At 34.7% G+C, this 17332-nt stretch overlaps 11 protein-coding genes and 4 pseudogenes across 15 annotated transcripts, besides 2 other annotated features; 12 read left to right on the top strand and 3 right to left on the bottom strand.

Moving 5' to 3' along the window:
* Positions 1-4599: part of a mobile genetic element that runs on past the window's edge.
* On the bottom strand, positions 9-866 carry TVAGG3_0825020 (uncharacterized protein; the record flags this gene model as incomplete). The annotated part of the gene is made up of 1 exon (XM_051248225.1): positions 9-866. One exon carries the CDS (start codon positions 864-866, stop codon positions 9-11), a length of 858 nt encoding a protein of 285 aa, XP_051083700.1.
* On the top strand, positions 1644-2408 carry TVAGG3_0825010 (uncharacterized protein; the record flags this gene model as incomplete). Its single annotated transcript, XM_051248224.1, has 1 exon — positions 1644-2408. A coding segment is annotated over one exon (765 nt), but the record flags the coding sequence as incomplete, so codon positions are not given.
* On the top strand, positions 2433-3215 carry TVAGG3_0825000 (annotated as a pseudogene). The gene has a single exon. A coding segment is annotated over exon 1 (783 nt).
* Positions 3246-3426, top strand: TVAGG3_0824990 (uncharacterized protein; the record flags this gene model as incomplete). The annotated part of the gene is made up of 1 exon (XM_051248223.1): positions 3246-3426. A coding segment is annotated over one exon (181 nt), but the record flags the coding sequence as incomplete, so codon positions are not given.
* TVAGG3_0824980 (kinase C-related family) lies at positions 3474-3686 on the top strand (the record flags this gene model as incomplete). The annotated part of the gene is made up of 1 exon (XM_051248222.1): positions 3474-3686. The coding sequence occupies one exon, from the start codon at positions 3474-3476 to the stop codon at positions 3684-3686; it is 213 nt and encodes a 70-aa protein (XP_051083697.1).
* A 141-nt stretch (positions 4600-4740) lies between the features above and the next one.
* On the top strand, positions 4741-5025 carry TVAGG3_0824960 (uncharacterized protein; the record flags this gene model as incomplete). The annotated part of the gene is made up of 1 exon (XM_001293122.1): positions 4741-5025. The coding sequence occupies one exon, from the start codon at positions 4741-4743 to the stop codon at positions 5023-5025; it is 285 nt and encodes a 94-aa protein (XP_001293123.1).
* Positions 5026-6462: 1437 nt separating this feature from the next.
* TVAGG3_0824950 (uncharacterized protein) lies at positions 6463-6963 on the bottom strand (the record flags this gene model as incomplete). The annotated part of the gene is made up of 1 exon (XM_001285081.2): positions 6463-6963. The coding sequence occupies one exon, from the start codon at positions 6961-6963 to the stop codon at positions 6463-6465; it is 501 nt and encodes a 166-aa protein (XP_001285082.2).
* Positions 6964-7434: 471 nt separating this feature from the next.
* TVAGG3_0824940 (protein of unknown function, DUF4106 family) lies at positions 7435-7728 on the top strand (the record flags this gene model as incomplete). Its single annotated transcript, XM_051248221.1, has 1 exon — positions 7435-7728. A coding segment is annotated over one exon (294 nt), but the record flags the coding sequence as incomplete, so codon positions are not given.
* Positions 7729-7916: 188 nt separating this feature from the next.
* Positions 7917-9748, top strand: TVAGG3_0824930 (annotated as a pseudogene). The gene has a single exon. A coding segment is annotated over exon 1 (1832 nt).
* Positions 9749-9804: 56 nt separating this feature from the next.
* Positions 9805-17332: part of a mobile genetic element that runs on past the window's edge.
* On the top strand, positions 11220-12330 carry TVAGG3_0824920 (annotated as a pseudogene). The gene has a single exon. A coding segment is annotated over exon 1 (1111 nt).
* Positions 13513-14193, top strand: TVAGG3_0824910 (annotated as a pseudogene). Its single transcript has one exon. A coding segment is annotated over exon 1 (681 nt).
* Positions 14223-15001, top strand: TVAGG3_0824900 (uncharacterized protein; the record flags this gene model as incomplete). The annotated part of the gene is made up of 1 exon (XM_051248220.1): positions 14223-15001. A coding segment is annotated over one exon (779 nt), but the record flags the coding sequence as incomplete, so codon positions are not given.
* On the top strand, positions 15494-15913 carry TVAGG3_0824890 (protein of unknown function, DUF4108 family; the record flags this gene model as incomplete). Its single annotated transcript, XM_001301123.2, has 1 exon — positions 15494-15913. The coding sequence occupies one exon, from the start codon at positions 15494-15496 to the stop codon at positions 15911-15913; it is 420 nt and encodes a 139-aa protein (XP_001301124.2).
* On the bottom strand, positions 15964-16395 carry TVAGG3_0824880 (uncharacterized protein; the record flags this gene model as incomplete). Its single annotated transcript, XM_001301122.2, has 1 exon — positions 15964-16395. The coding sequence occupies one exon, from the start codon at positions 16393-16395 to the stop codon at positions 15964-15966; it is 432 nt and encodes a 143-aa protein (XP_001301123.2).
* On the top strand, positions 16876-17307 carry TVAGG3_0824870 (protein of unknown function, DUF4106 family; the record flags this gene model as incomplete). The annotated part of the gene is made up of 1 exon (XM_051248219.1): positions 16876-17307. A coding segment is annotated over one exon (432 nt), but the record flags the coding sequence as incomplete, so codon positions are not given.

Genomic DNA, 17332 nt, shown 5'->3' with positions numbered 1-17332 from the left:
CGTAGATTTTACAATACTGCGATGGTAGAGTTTAAGAGTTGTGCTTCAATGTAGAGACAGTCCTTATGGTCTGGAGGTAAGAACACTGGGCAGTTATGGTCATGAGTGGAGAACATGTCTATCCAAAACTCACGATTGAAGCCAGTTAATTTATAGTATTTAGGGTTAGGAAGTGGTGAAGTTCTTGTATGACCAATGAACTCATTTTCAACTCCCTTACTTAAGTTTGAATATAATATAGCTTGCTTTCTATCCCAAATGCCAGGTGTTACAATCTTTGAAAATTCATTTTTCCTCGGAAGCATTGCATCATAATTGAAAACATTCTTGAAATCATCACTTGGTTCAGAGATTTGAAATCTTATACGTAATGGATTTTCTTTCTCTTTAGCGACTTCATTGAATGGTGAATATACAACAAACTGACAGTCATGTGTTCCATCTTCATTTTCATTAAATTCATAATGAAAGTCTATAAGTTGTGGCTGACTACCTTCTTCTTTCAGTTGTGCAAAAAACTCACGTAAAGGCTGTAAAGTTTGTACTTCAATGTTGAACTTTTTCTCGAACATTTCATTAAATGAAATCATACATTCTTGTAAAGTTGTATCGTCTTTAAAGTATTTGTATATGTGAATGTTTTGGGCGCTTAAAGACTGTTCGTCATTTTCTATCTCGACTTGAAGTATAAAGTCAACTTTCCTAAATGCACGTGTTATATACATAGATGTTATGCCAATGTACTTCTCTTCATTTATGTTCACAATCCAGTCTGTTGGAAACTTAAACGTTACTCTGTTCCCCTTTATTTTGACGTCAGGGTTTTCACTACTGAACGCAACAGATAAAGGTATTTGTCTATACATTTAATTCGGATAAAAATAAACCATTTACTCTTTCTTTGCTTCAGCTTCTTTAGCTTTTGCTTCAGCTTCTTCTCTAGCTTTCTTCGCCAGCAGTGGGTTCTTTTGTCTTCCAGCAGCTAATGCAGCAAGTTGTTTTTCACTAAGTTTTCTCTTTGGTCTCTCTGGCTTTTGTTCTTGTTTTTGTTCCTTCAGTTCGGATAAAATTTGCTCACGAATTTCTTTCTTCAATGCTTCAACATCTATGACCCCTTGGGTCTTGTCCATAGACTTGTCTGAGTCATTTGACTGCAGATAAAAAAAAATTAAAACTTTAACCGATGTAAAATGAGCTTGTCAAAATCAGAGCGAGAGTCTATTATATTAAATGACGCAAGAGGAATACAACATCCTTTCTATTACGTAAGTCAGAGTAAAGATGGTAAAATATACGTAAGAAAAAGAAAGGTTCCATTAGCGAATGCAGAAGCGACAACATTAAGGTGTATGGCACCGAGGTGAAGCCCATATAAAACCTTCTATTCAAACTGAAAAGTCAATAGAACAGAAGAAAAGAAGCCAGATGTTCTTTCAATAACGAACCAAGAGCTTATTGCAAAGTTCGTGAATTTCATTGAAAAGCAAACCGAGTCAAAGAACCCTGACCCACCAGTGAAAGAAGTTGAGACAAAAGAGAATGTACAGTTCATTGAAAATGTCAAGAAACAACTTCCACCACGAATGCCAAGAAGAAGAGTGAGAATAATGAAGTAAATAGATATTTTTATCTGAAGTAAATACATGCAGAACGAACAGTTAAACGAATTTACTCCAGCAGAGCATATTCATCAGATTCGCTCATATTTCGATATCATAGACAATGCAGTTCAAATTGGTGACACTAATAGAAAATATTCTGACGCAAAGATTCCATCACAACCTGGAACTGCTAAAGATAACACATGGGTAACATTCAATCTCTCACCTCCTGGTGAAAATATGTTGGACCTTTACAATACATTCATTACGTATAAAATGGAAGGTCAATTTATTGTAGATAAAGAAATTGGTTCAGGTTCCAATAAAACAAACCCACCAGGATTTTGGATTGGTTTCGATGACGCTTTCTATGCAGTTGCTGGATATCAAATCCTTGCAAATGGTCGTATCGTATATTCTCAAGACAACGCAAGAGAAGAAGCATATATAACTTCAAACTCACAAACTACCGAACAAATAAAGAAAGTAGATGTTTTCTCAAAGACTCGACATGAAGATGTATGGAGTCATTCGGGAACATGCAGAACAGGACAAATTGTTAGTGGTCCAATTACAGCAGGAAAATCATTTGATTTTAAGCTTCGTTTAAGAATTCCTGTTAGAAAGTTTTTACCATTAGAAGCTATAAGATTTATTCCTGCATTTGCTGGTAACATTCAGCTTAAAGTAAAGTTCAGTAGCGACGCATTACAATGCACATCTATATCTGTAAATGATATCATTGCTTTCAATCCAACTCTTAAAGTTGCATTTGCTTCAGATTCAAATCCACCGACAAATAAATTTGTTCCATGGAATGAACCATTCACTATGATAACGAAGGCAGTAGAAGCTAGTGGAACAGTTACTATTACAACTGTAACCCAGCAACTATTTCGAACAAAGATGGATTTTAATGAATGTTTCATTCATCCAAAGTCATTCTCTTTAGACCCTAACATTTATACAGAACTTGTAGAACATTATACAAACGAGGCTTTATGTTTTCCTGTTAAAGTTATGGATTGGATTCCTATGGACGGTTCATTCTCAAAGAATACAGATAGTTCAAGTGCAACATTTACAGCAGCTTATACGCCTATTAATGTTAAAAGTATTTGGGCACTATTTAGAAAGAAAGACAACTATTATGTTAATTTTGAGAACCCTAAGTTTAAATATCTTCAGCTTTCCATGGGAGCTTATGGAAATATGCCTGCAGAACCTGAAAAATCATATGGACCTGTATTTTATGAAATGGTTGCGAACGCTTGCAATACAAACAATGATATGATAGGATTTAATGAAGATGTTATGAGGTCATTGGTGGATGATGGTAGTGTGGAACATAAATGGGATAGCTATGACAACACACATTTCTTATGTGGTTTTCCAACAGAAGTGGACTTTTGCTTCCAGCAAGGTCAAACATCTACTGCTCCAATAACATACAAATTGTCTGTTAAAGGACCTATTGAACTAGCAACTGAAAATGTACCAAAGCCACTTATTGGATTTATGAGGGATTGTTGCTTTGCCATTCAGGTGCGTGCTAATGGCATCCAATAATAAGATTGACGACTATAACTTAGCACGGACGACAGTGAGGAATAAAGGATGAACGTTTATTTTTAAAGCTTATAAATGAGTTCTTCATCAAGCTCTCGTGAACCTTCACCATCTATGAAACAAACTTTACCAAACGATTATGGAGCACCTATTGAATATTTCTTACGAGCTGCACAATGGCAAAGAGCAGTCTCACCAAGGTTAGGTGTTCCACCAGCTCCTGTCAAAAATAGCATTTGGTCAAGTCCTTATATAAGATATGGTCTCCCACTAGGTTTGCTAGCTACAGCAGGAGCAGTTATGATGTTGAAAAGAAATAAAGCAAATGTTGTAAATAATACTGAAGTAGCTGAAGTTAAACAAACTCCAACACCTTCACAAGCAAAACCTTCAATGACTCCTGAACCTATGGAAGTACAAACTCCTGTTCAAAAGTCAACTCCTAAACCGACTCCAACATTTAAACCAGAACCTACTCCTCAAATAAATCGTAAAACTCCTGCGTTTCCTTACTGAAAAAATAACGTTATTTTTATTTAATATTAAAATTTTTATTTGATTGAAATGACAAATAAAGTCACTGAAGCAATGAAACAAAAGTTTTTGGTAGAATACATTAAATCAGGAACTATTCCAGAAGGTTTTTACATTCATACTATGAAGGATGGTAGAGTTCAGTTTAGAAAGATAAAGCAACCATTAGATAGAGAAGGTATATTAAGGAAATTAAACTTCATGAGGACAACATTGCTGAACTTAAGAAGAAGTTAGAAGAGTTGGAGAAAGGAAGAGAGTTATAAAGCAATGAATTCAACAGGGTGAAAAAAGAGGTGAGATCTCACCACTTCACCTAAATTTATTTTTGTGCTATGTTTTCATACGTGTGAGGGTGGTGATATCATTTATTTTAAGTTTATTTTTTATTTTACTAAAAATTTTTATTTGGATGTAATGACAGAACAAAAGCAACTCATACAAATCAAAACATATAACAAACATACATTTAAACATTTATTCTTCCTTCCTGAGCATAACATGTTCTTTCAAATACATCCGAGACCAGTTGACTTTTCATTGACTGTGTATAAAGATAGAAATAGTTATATCATTAAACCATACGATGACGAAGGTAAGTTATGTAAATTGTACGTTAAGAAGTTAGAGAAAGTTTATGGCTTCAAGTATGACTACAATAGGGTTAACACTGATGATGAAGATATTGAGGAAAATTTATGAGAACATTAGTGAAGTTGTTAGTGAGAACGATAGTGAGGTGAAATTGTTGGCGGCTTTGTAAATATTTAAGGTTAAGTTAGTTTTTGCGTTCATGTTGTAAAATATATGTTAACGGTTTTGTAAAGTGTCAAATTCACAAGTACTGGGTAAGGTGGAACGCAGTGCCACCATACCCAAGACTTGTATACTAACTACAAAATGGTTTGAATGTTATACGACAACACAATTTGAATTCGACTTTCTCGAATTCAACGCAGCAACCATTCATATCATTGCTCTTTACCTTTCCGAACAACAACAAGACCTCGCAGATGGAGATGTTGTTACTGTCGTCATGAAAACTCCTGAACAATTCGGAAAAAAGAAGTCTCTAATTGCCAAATTCGTTCCAGGACATCAGCTTTTCCAACGCACAGAAGTCTTCTGTATTCCTGGAACTAAGTTCTTTGTCAGGAGCGAACTCAAAGAAAGATATAATGTGTCATTCAATTACACATTATATAATGTTTTCGACCCAGAAGAAGGCTTCTTCCCAGAAGCAATGGAGGAGGAAGAAGAGGAGGAGGAAATACAAGACTCTATCCAAGAAGAGTCCTCCGAATTCACACCAGAAGACTAACAATTTTCCGAATAAAAACTTCATTTATACTAAACATCTTCGGGCTAGAGGGCGCAACGCGCCTGGAAGCCCCACTTACTGACCTAAAATCGAAAATTTAATAAAGGAGAGATAAAATTATTGTAGTATTCAATTGAAAAATTTTATAAAATAAGGAATATTGGTAAACAAATAAGTTTCATCTAAAAAAAGGAAAATAAAAATATAAAAATTGAAATAAAAACAGAAATATAAAATATTTTTAAAATGCAAAAAAGTTTCATACTAATCGTTTTTGTATAATATTTATCATTGAAAGATTATTGAAAGATATTTTGAAAGAAATCGAAAGAGTTAAGAAATATTGAGAAGAAGGACAATTGAATGATTTTTTGGCCGATTGTGCTATGCAAAGTTGATGATAATTGCAGGAAATTTTGAGATTTTCGAGGTTTTGGAGGGTGTGAGTACTATTATATGTAATAGTATCTCACACCCTCCAATTCATCCTATGGCGTCGAGAAAATTTGGTGAAATGCGACGACATTTCACCAAAATTTCTCGGCGCCATATAGAGAACTAGAGTCTGCGAGGTACTGATTCTATCTATGTACCTCGCAGACCCTAGTTCTCAGCCAAAATGGCTAAAAATTGCTCGTATTGTTTGCCATGTAAACTGTCACTTTTTGAGGAGATTTGACGTTCTGTCAAATCTCCTTTTTTCGTATATAAGAATAAAACGAGTCCTCTCAAAAATGTCCGCCTTTTGAAAGACTTGATCCTCATCCTAAAGTTATGCAAATTAACCTCAGAAATTCAAAATTTGCATAACTATATAATTATTTCTCTGCAACGAATGCATCAACCATCAACGTAGATAATACACCATTTACATGGTTCAATTCAGATTAATAAATGATAAAACAATACGCAATGCCCAACAAACAGTATGGAGTCCATATTTGGAGAGAAGTGATATCATTTATTCAAAATATTTTCGGTTTTAATAATAATTGGTTGCATGTATTTGACTGATAAAAAATGTAAAATTTCGGATTGCAAATTGAAAATTGAATGAAAATTGATGTCATAATGATCCGAAATTGATATCTCTTTCAGACGATCCATTCGGATTTTATGTAGGATAAGATCACAAAATAGCAATGGTATGCCTTCATTATGATGGCATATCTAAATTATTCTTTCAGTTTCATTTTCGTATAAGCTCAAAAGGAATGTTTACGATTTTGATCATTTAAACTCATCTTTCTCATTGATTTTTTGATCTGTTAAGCCTTATGTTACATTATTTTCTTTTGAAAATGAAATGTGCTGTGATTTTCTCTGTTTTGTCATTTTTTGAGGTAAATAAACTTGGAACGTTGATCTTATGCGTTTGACTTGCAATAATGCAAGCATTTCATATGATTCTTTGATAAAATTCGAGATCAGAATTAATCAAAAGATGTAGCTAACTTTTGTACAGTTGTCTCCGAACTCGTCAACGTATTCATCTTCGTCATATCCGTAACTAAAGACTTGAAATTCGGCAATTCTCTTGTCGAATGACCGTTGGATGTAACGAGGAAGATTTTGACGAACTTGGTATAAAGTTCTCAACATTATAAGCTTAGTAAATGTTGGAAAATACTGAACTAAGACATCGCTAAGCTCAATTGGACTTGGAATTGTCTTAGTAAGTTCAATTGAACTAGTAATTGCTTTGTTCAGAACTTCACAGAACTGAGTATTGTATGTAGCGTCTGGTTGTGTGTTTTCTTCGGCGTCTTTGAGATATTTAGAGCAAATTTGTTGAAGAATTTCTCTTAATTCGCTGTTAGACTTTTTGGTGGTTATTCTAACCGCTGTGCCGGTTCTTGGAGGTTGTGGGGCTTTGGCTTTGGTTAGCGGTTGAGAATTGTTAATGTTTGAATTGTGGTTAACAGCGTTGGCTTCCATTAGATAAAAATGAACTGACCAAAAAAAGACAGATATTTAAATATTTGAAATAAACGGTTTTTGTCAACGGTAACCCCCTCTATTTTTTTATTTTATTTAATAGTTACCGTTGGCAAACCGTTCCATCTCAAATATTGAATGAACTATAAACGTTTTTTGTTTTCTATATATACTTTTTTGTCCAACGGTAAAACTTTTTACACAACGGTTTTTGAGAGTCGTCGCCGTTGACTTTTTTGTAGAGCACTCAAAATAGTATAACTTTGTCCGGACAAGTAAGGGTCTATCGTCGCTACAGGAAAAGTTACAGGCGTTCCAAGGAAGTATACTTTGAGAAGCCTTTTCCCCTTATAGAATGAGATAGGACGGTTATTTTACAAAACTGACAACACTTTGACCGAGTAGTTTTTTGTGCTGAACAAAAAGTGTCATATAAACATCTGTCAAAAACCGTTTTTAACTTCACTTAAAATGCCACGTAAGCTACGTAAGAATATACGTAAGAGGAAGGGAGCATTGAAACATCCAATAGTAAAACTGACACCACAACAACAGTTGCAACAACAAATGATGAATGACCCCACTATGTTGCAACAAATGTCAAGCAACCCTATGCTTTTAAACCGAGTTATTGGTGCACAGAGTGGAGGTTTAAGAGCGGCACTTTTAGCGAAAATGGCAGGCTATGGTGGAGCTGCAGACGGAACAGCTTATAACCCTCAAAGTCAAATGAATTTGAGTTCACTCAAAAATCAAATAACAGATGTCAAAAAGTCAAACATAGACATACAGAAAAAATAAGTGAAAACGAAAAGAAACTAGAATATGACAGACACACAAAGAAACTCAATGAGTTAAACGTAGAGAAAAAGAAGAAAGAAGAACAACTGAAAGAACTAAGTACAGAGGAATATGCGAAAAAAGTGTCAGAAAAAGCAGCAGAAGTAGCAAAAATGGAACAAGATGTTATAAATTTGAAAAACCATACTACTCAATATAAAGTACTGAAAGATGAAGAGATAAAACAAAAAGCCATGAAGACATATATGGATAGCGATGAATATAAAAAAAGAAGTTGAAGCAAATGTAAAGGCAGAAAAACTTTTACAGTTGCAAAACCAAACCGTACAGTATGAAAACTTAGCACAAGAAAGTAAAAATAACGACGCAGCCATGCAAAAGGCAATGAAAAGCGCAGATATTATAAAAGCTAATAATGACTGGTTAGATGCCCAAGCCAACGCTAAAGCAGCCCAACTTATAGGGTCAATAAGGACAAAAATACAAGCGGATGAAGACAGTTCAAATGAAGCTTTAATGAATGCTGACTTTAAGAATGCCTTCGAAGCTCTTCATAGTAAGGTGAAACTAGTGAACGACTTCTCATCTGGAAAGAAACTGAAGTCTGAAGGTTTCGACAAAGAGTTAAGAGAAGTAGCACAAAATATGACGAAAATAACAGATGCAGCAACGAGACAGGCAGTTCAAAGTGCCTATGACGCCGTTAGAGCAACTGTTGTGGAAAGTCAAGAAAAAGAGTTACAACAGACCAAAACAGACCTAGTAAATGCTTTCTTAAGAACGAAAAGTCAGGTAGGACATTATGCTGCAGATGGAACATATGTGCCAGCTGGTGGAACTTATATACCACCAAACCCTCCAAGAGAAGCACCTGCACCAGGACTACCTAAAACATTTACATCGTCACATGGACACAGACACAGGCATGCACCAAAACCAACACAACAACCAACAATTCAAAATCCAGCACCACAACAACAACCAAAACCAACAGTTCAAAATCCAGCACAACAACAACAACCAAAACCAACAGTTCAAAACCCTGCACCACAACCAAAACCAGCACAACAACCACCTCCACAACCAGCACAGCAACCAACAGTTCAAAACCCTGCACAACAACCAACAGTTCAAAACCCTGCACAACAACAACCACAAACAGAGCAAGGACATAAAAGAAGTAGAGAAAAAGGAAACCAAGAATTCTTAAAAATGCTTAAGGAAGATTATGGTTACCCAGATACTCTTGACTTTAGTGACAGATATAAAGAAGCTATTAGAAAGTTCAAGGAAGGAAATACTGACCCGAACCTATTTAGCTTTATGGTTGAGCATCAAATCGGATATAATCTCAAACCTGGAAAATACAAGCTCGCTATGGGATATGATTTAATAGCATATCATCCAAATGACATGAATGAATTTACTCCGAGATATTTGGTGTCAGAGCTAAATGATAATTCAACTCTCTTCATGAAACGCGTAAAAAATAGAGACGGAACGAAAGAAGAAAGGTTTATGAGTCCGGATGACTTAGATAGGGAACTTGTTAAAAACGGTCTCGGAATATATGAAATGCCAGCAGATGAGGTACAAGAAACTCCACAGGAAGAAGTTCAGATACAACCAGACATGGAAGAAATAGTTCAGCAACAACAACTAGAAGAGCCTGAAGGAAACGAACAAGTCCCTCCTTTGGAAACTAACTTCACAGAACTAGATGAAGATTTGGAACAGCCGAAAAATCTTGACCCTCAACAAGTGTATGCGGAGAATATGGAATCTTTCCAAGAGTCTAAGAAAAATTCGGCTGACATAGTAGAAGAATATCGAAAAATGTTCGCCGACATACAAAAGACTCCAACATCAGATGAAAATATTCAGCATAGAATGGAAGTACTGAAAGAAAATGTACGCAAATACAATAATCCTTTTTACTTACGACCATATAACGTTCAATCTTTGGCTGAACTCGGTGAAAATAAAAGGTTAAATTTCAACAAAACATATAGAAATGAAACATTGTTTAAAGTTCATTCAGAACCTAACCAATATGGAAACAAACCTACTTTTGTTTCTGCAGACTATGGAACTACAATGAGATGGGGTCATAAAGCTAATCCGGATAGGTGGTTCATAAACTTACAACCCCAATTCCAAGAAGTTGTAGACGCAATGGAAGTGAATGATGAACCAGATATAGCTGGTATTTTCAGCGCGGCTTTAATGCCATTGAAAGATATGAAAGATGCAGATATTTTGGACCAGTATGAAATGAACATGGCTGATGGAAATATAACACCTGACGTTCTAGAACATTTATCTCAAAGAACTACACAGAAACCATAGAGATGGTATATTTGGTGAAGAGTTTAGAAAGAAAGTTAGGGAGAGCGAAGGAAGAGAACCTATTGTACATGACCTTGCAAACGAAAGTTTGCAAATGTCATAAAAACTTACTTTGCAGACAATGAACCGAGAATGGATGAATATTTAAGAAAACTCAAATGGACAGTACCAAATGAAATGTTAGTATGAAAAACATGTTCCTTGACAAAATAAAACCAACTACAGAAATAAATGACGCAAGACTGAAACGTTGGGTAAAAGCTTTCCCATTCACAAAAGATATTATTGGTAACATGGAAAGAAAACCAGAATGGCTACAAAAACATATATTTGGAAACGAGCTTATTCCATATGGACAAGCTCTGTTTGAAGAGCTTGAAACCGGAAACTCAGGAAAGAGTCAAGCAAACAATAAGCGAAGACTCAAATACAAACTATGACAAAATCTTTCTAGGATATAGGTTACCTGAGATGGGCGACCAGAGCCCAAAGGCAAAAAGGACATGGGAAATTTACAACATACTAGGTGAACATGAGGCAAAGATGCAACAACTTGAAGCAGAGGGCAAGTTACCAAAAGCGACACCAAAGAAGAAGAGTAGAACAAAGTGAAAGTAGTGAAGAAGTAACTTCATCTAGTGAAAGTAGTGGCAATGAAGGAAAAAGAAGAGTTAAAAACTCAGTCAGGAAGAAAGTAAAGCTTGGTACGAGTGGGTTCTATTATGACACATAAATTCAACTATTCTATATTTTTACCCATATGAAATGTACGCCGCTCAGAATATAACACCAACAGTTTTGGATGCCATGAACGGAAATGTTTCCGAATGGTATAACGAATGCGACAATGCCATTAGAAGGTCAGAAATAGTTCCTGGAACTTACGAATATACAACTGCTGTTTCTTATGGAAACGTAGGTGAGTTTGGAGAAGGTTCTTCAACAACAGTAGATATTGCTTGCGACAGGTTTCATATTATTTCTATTGACAACTCATTCTTATACGTGGAACAAGACATTGAAATAAAACCTTCTGCCAAGTTGTCTGACAAGAAAGGTTGCAATGGAATTTTCTATGTCGGATACCAAATGCTCCAGAAGTTTTCATGGGATATAAGATATATTCTAACTCTGACTTAGTTCAAACAGTAACATGGGCAAACTATGAATGGTTCGCTTTGAGAAACTCAGTACAACCACAAGCTAGAGAAACAAACAGACCAGTATGCAAATATTGAGAAAATAAGAAGACTTGACCCTAACGTTCCAGGAGTTTATGTTAACCTTTCTGGACAAACTGCAGCAGCAGTAACCAAAGTAAAACTGAAACTTAGAGTTCCTTTGTCATCTTTCCTCATCTTCAGGTTTTTAAGATACTTGCCAAACTGGGCAGGAAAAATTTCTATCGAACTTACTCCAAGCAAAAATAACTTAGTCATTGCACCAACACAAGACCCATTCAGCATTACTGTAGCTGGAACTGGTGGAGCCAAGTTCTGTGACTTTTGCAAAGACAAAGTTGACTTAGACTTTGGTTTCTCAAACCTCAACACTGAAGTAAACTATTATTTCAATGCTGCTGGAGATGCTTGGGACCCAGTTAAGTTCACATGCGAACAGTTTGAATGCAAGAGAATAGAAAGCAGACTTGCAGTCTATATGTTGGACCCAGATATTTCAAATGCTTTAGCTGCCAAATATATTGCAGTTCCACTTATGTTCCCTATACACCAAATATATGTCAAAGACTTTGCAGGTGAAGTTGGAAACCAAAATCCAGGAGCCGCAGGTGCAAGAACAGATATTGCTTTAACAACTGCAATGAAACATGCAGATACTATGTTTGTACTGTTCAGACGAACTATAAATGACTATTCTTGTTTCTACAACCCTGGTATTAAATATCATATAAACATAGATGGCAAATATTATCCAAGAGAAGAATATTCTACAGTTGAGGATATGAGGTCATACAACTTGACATTAGATGCTATGAACTTTAACAACAACTTCACAACAACCATTAACCCTGAAATGCAAAGTTCTATTATGCCATATGTGAAAGTATGGACTCATACAGGAGGTCAAAAACTCAATATACAAATGGAGACCGTTCAAACTTTTGGCTTGGCATTCCATTTGCTGACTCAGAAGACTTTATGGGTGGTATTTCAACTGTTGGTACAGTTCAAATACAATATACTGGTGACAGAGACGGTCCAGATGAATTGAAAGCAAAGAAGTTTACAAAACCAATAGCACTTTCACGGAAGATGCTCTTTTGAAGATTCGTTCGATGAAACCTGCTGGGGCTCCTCAGATTGGCATAACGACAGCTTCCATCGAGCAGATTTTGGCAGCAGGTCAGTAAGTTGTTCTTGAACTGACTTCTCTCCGTCAAATATTGACAGTACGCCAGTTTTGACATAATATTGTATTATAAACTTTCCTTTAGTAATATCTGTAAGTTTGAAGTTATATTTTTGTCTGCTTCAAGAACTTTCACCATTTCAGTTATACCAACTTTCTTTGCTTTATGAAAATATTTAGGTTCAGCAAAGACTGCTATTCTATAACATTTTCCATTGTTTGTGTAAAGAACTATTCTGTCAATGTATTTGTATTGTTTGTGAGTATAAACTTTGTTCTGCTTCAATTCAATAAGATATCCGAATACGTCCATCTTTTTATTCTAAGTAAAATGTCATTTCCGAAAAATAGAAGCGTAAGTGTTTCAAAAGGTTTAATGGCGGTGGCAGATGTGAAGTTAAATTCACCAACTCAAACAAACAGTCAAAGTGTTATTGTCAATGTCAAAGACAGAGATGTTGAAGTGGGGAAACCATACAAAGACGAAGATGGTATAACAATTGTTCCTGTAAAAGAACCAACATATCCTGAAGTTAACAGAGACTTAAGTTCTGTTGCAGATATTCGAAACGACTACCAACAACTGAAAGACAAACTTCAAACTCAGGAGAAGATTTGTCAAGCTTTAAGTATAATGTTAAACTTGGTCGAACACAACCCTGTAAAAGTGAACTCATATGTCATTGCACCTCATGAAGTTTTGAAAGAACTATTGAAACTTTTGACAAAGGCAGACGATATAAACATCAAGAAATAGAACCCGACATTAGTTGCTGTGGTGTTTCATATAATGTCATTGACAAGATATACGTTATGAAAGGAGGTGAAATGTTGAACTTAAAATATAGTTTCCCAGACGTTATAAAAATATTTGACGACCACAACATTTCATTAAAATTTATTTGCTAAGTAAATGGCAGAAGACATAATGGTTTATACTATTACGACTAAAAACCCGAGTCATATAATTCTATAACAACAAACTTACAAAGTCCTCAAGGACGATATTGTAAACTAACCTTAAACACAATGACGACTAAAGCCTGTTTTGCTCTTTTGACACCAGAAGACTTTATTGTTGTGAATGGTAAAAAATACTCCTTTGAAGATACTTACTCAGATATACCACCAACAGGTTTTGTTGACTTATTTAATACTTTAAGTACGGGTGTAACATGTGCTGCAACTAGAGCAGGTTTCATTATGTTTGGATGTCCGACTGAGTTTACTATAAACGATATGAGCTATAATACAAACTTATTTCTGGTTTTTACTACCAACAGTTTCCTATAACAGGAAAGGGTGTCATACAAGGAATGTCTATTCCATTGACATTAAGCACACCAATCTTATATATTGTTTCAAACTTAGGTTCAAAAGTGTTATTCGAATGTCGACAGAAACTATTATGACCAAAAGATACTTATGCGTATAAACAATACTTTCTCTGCTGGTTTGCCTATTGTTCATTCGAATGCAGAATTTTCAACCTTAGTGAACTCAAACACTTTGGCAAGTATAACGTTGACATTAGTTGACGCAAACTTTGTTCCTGTAAAACTTTTATGTCCTATGTATTTGTCAATGACGGCAGAAAGTTTCGAATTGGAAGATGCAACTGGTGAAAGTATTGTATTACAAGAACAACTTCAACAACAAATAGCTCAAGAACAACAAATGCAACAAATGGAACAACAAAGTCAAGAATAAAAAATTATTATTTTTTTATTTTTATAAAAATGTACAGAATAGATGTTTCAGATTTTTATGACTTCCAAGCATTCAGAAATATGTGTCCATTTAGAGACTATAACAAAGCAGTCGAGAATTTGAAACGTTTAGTCATTTATGTTGACTCTGCCCCAGAATGTTATGTCATGAAAGAATGGGATGTTGTCTTTAACAAACCAAGAGCAACAATAGTGTCTGAACAAGAATGTAGACAGAAACTTAAGAAAATAAAAGTTGTACAAGTTGGAATGAAGATGTTAGATGCTTGGGATATCTTATTGTCAAAGTTAGAAGATTTTTCAGTTCGAGGTATAAAGTTTTATACACCTTCTCCAAACTTCTATTCTATCTTCACTGGATATAAATATGAACAAGTAGAATGGAAAGAAAATATTATAGAAGCTTGGTTAGACCATGTCAAAGAAATTATATGCAATGGAAACGAAAAGGTTTATGAGTATATCTTATGTTGGTTTGCAAACATCTTACAACATCCAAGTGCTAAAAATGAAACTGCTCTCATTATAATTGGAAAACAAGGAACAGGTAAGAACACATTCTTTACAGATATCTTATGCAAACTGTTAGAGGGCTATTCGAATCCGAATATGACAAACTTAGAAAACATCTGTGGCAAGTTTAACTCCTCAATAGAGAATATGAAACTTATAGTTTGCAATGAACTTCAAAGTATAGATACAACAAAAGTTTTGAACTCAGATGCTTTGAAGAGTCTTATAACAGATAAAGTTGGAGTTGTTGAAAGAAAGTATAAAGACCAAAGAGTTTGTGAAAATGTTGCAAACTTCATTATGGTTTCAAACAATGCTGTTCCGATGAAGTTAGAAAGTTCTGACAGAAGATATGTAGTTGTCAGAACGTCAGATTCTCATATGCAAGATACAGAATATTTTGACGACTTAGCAGAAACTTTGACATCTGACTTTTACAACCACTTGTTCTCATATTTCATGACATTAGATATTTCTAAGTTCAATCCAAGACAAATTCCACATACCGAAGAGAGACAAACATTGTTAGAAGCAAACAAGAGTGTATATGAACTGTTCATAGATGAAACTGACTTTGTGTCATTAGATGAAAAGTCTTTATATGATTTGTATAAACAATATTGTCAAGAATGTGGTTATATGGCAGCTTCTAAACGAACATTCTTGGCAAATGTCAAAAGTCTTTTAGATGTTCAGAATGGTGTATATACAAAGAAAAATTTTTCTGAGTAAATTTTAAAAAAAATATTTTTTATCCGATAGAAAAGATGACGAAATATATTTCAGTAAACAAGTACATGTCAGGACTTAAAGAAGAACTAGACCCATTCACATATTTGAATGTTTACTTCTACCATTTTGAAAAGTCTTCATTCAGCAAAGTTTGGAACATCGAACCAGTTAAGTTTGCTATTGTGACTAAAAATGGTGCGAAATTTGAAGACTTAGACATAGAAGGTTTGTTAACAGTCAAAGAAAGTTTTGACAGAAGGTTCTCAAACCTTAAAGAAGGCAAAGCATACAAACTTGTTATACCTTATGAACCAAAGAAGACAGACGACTATGAATATTATGAGTCTAAAGTTGTAGAAGTTCAAGGTAAATTGGGTAAAAAGATTTTAGAGTCTAAGCCAGTGTTTACTCCTAAAGAGGAAGAGAACATTGACATTGACCCAGAAATGTTCTAAAAATAAAATTTTATTTTTACATGTCAAATTTCTTTTTCTCTGGAACTGGTTCAGGTTCTTTCTTCTCTTCTTCTACTTTTTTCTCTTTCTTTTCTCTCTTTCTTTTCTCTCTTCTTCTTTTCTGGTGGAGTTATGTCAAATTTGGCGCAACTATATTTATGTAAAAGTTCTTTGTCCTTTAATAGCTCATCTATTCTGTTTTCTATTTCATCTTCAAGAACAGCGCATGTGTCTTCTTTGCATTCTAAGAACTTTTGTTGGACTTCATCTTTCCAATCAGCGTCATCTCTGTCAACAAGTCTGTCATTGACAAATTTTAAGACTGCTCTTTGTAATGTTTTATGGTTCTTGTCATATTCCCAGAAACAGAACTTTAGAACAAATTCACCTTTCTTGTTTACACTATGTAAGATTTTATGGTCGACAGATGTTTTGCTGTCAAAAAGTTTGTCTCGAATATAGATAGCGAAATCGCTAGACATTTTCTAAAAGATAAAAATTTTAATTTTTCTAAAAATATGTTAGAAAAAAAGTTTGCCGACATTGACAAAAAATTTGAGAATGTTTTGAAGAAGAACAAGGTGAAGTTAGAAAATGCTCAGATAAAACCTATACATGACAAGTTCTTATTTGCTCAGAATGGTATAACAGGTCTAATTGCACCACCTGGGTCGGGTAAGACTTTCACTTATCTTAAAATGGCTGCACAACAACAAGAACTAGATGAGAAGAACCCATTCTATGAGTTAGTTGTTATTTGTAGTACTTCTGGTCAATTTGACCAAACCGTCAATTCGTTCAAAGATATTATAAAGAAGTCTAAGTTAGTATGTATAAAGGATACTGAGTTGTTAGATTGGATAAAGAAGTACCAAAGAAGAGTTTTGAAGTATAATGCTATAAATGAGTATATAAATTCGAAGTTTAAAGACCCAAATGAGGAAATGCAGAGAATATTAGAGAAGAAACACTTCAGAAACAAACAGAAAGAGATAGAATACATTTCGAAGAAATTGCAATCTTACGATTGGAAGACTTACCCTCATAGATGTCTTCTTATCTTAGATGACTTTGCTTCTCATCCTTTGTTAAAGAACAGAGAACAAGACATGTGTCGAATTCTTAAGAAGCTCAGACACTTTAACATCTCAGTTGTCATTTGTGTACAGACAGCAAAGAGTTTAAGTAAGGATGTTAAAAGAATACTTACTGACATAATACTTTTCCCCGGATTGTCCGAAGACGATTTCATGGAACTTATGAAAGAGTCCATGGCAGGTAAGTTTGACAGACATGAACTATGGGAGAAGTACAAAGTCATACAAGACCCTCATACTTCTTTCAGAATTCATATCTACGCAAACAAAGTTCAAATTGTAAAAAGTCAAGCTTGAAAAATCTAAGTGTTTAGTCTTAGTA

Source organism: Trichomonas vaginalis, chromosome VI (assembly GCF_026262505.1).
Source record: "Trichomonas vaginalis G3 chromosome VI, whole genome shotgun sequence".
Classification (NCBI taxonomy): Eukaryota; Parabasalia; order Trichomonadida; family Trichomonadidae; genus Trichomonas; species Trichomonas vaginalis.
This window is presented reverse-complemented; position numbering and strand designations above follow the sequence as displayed.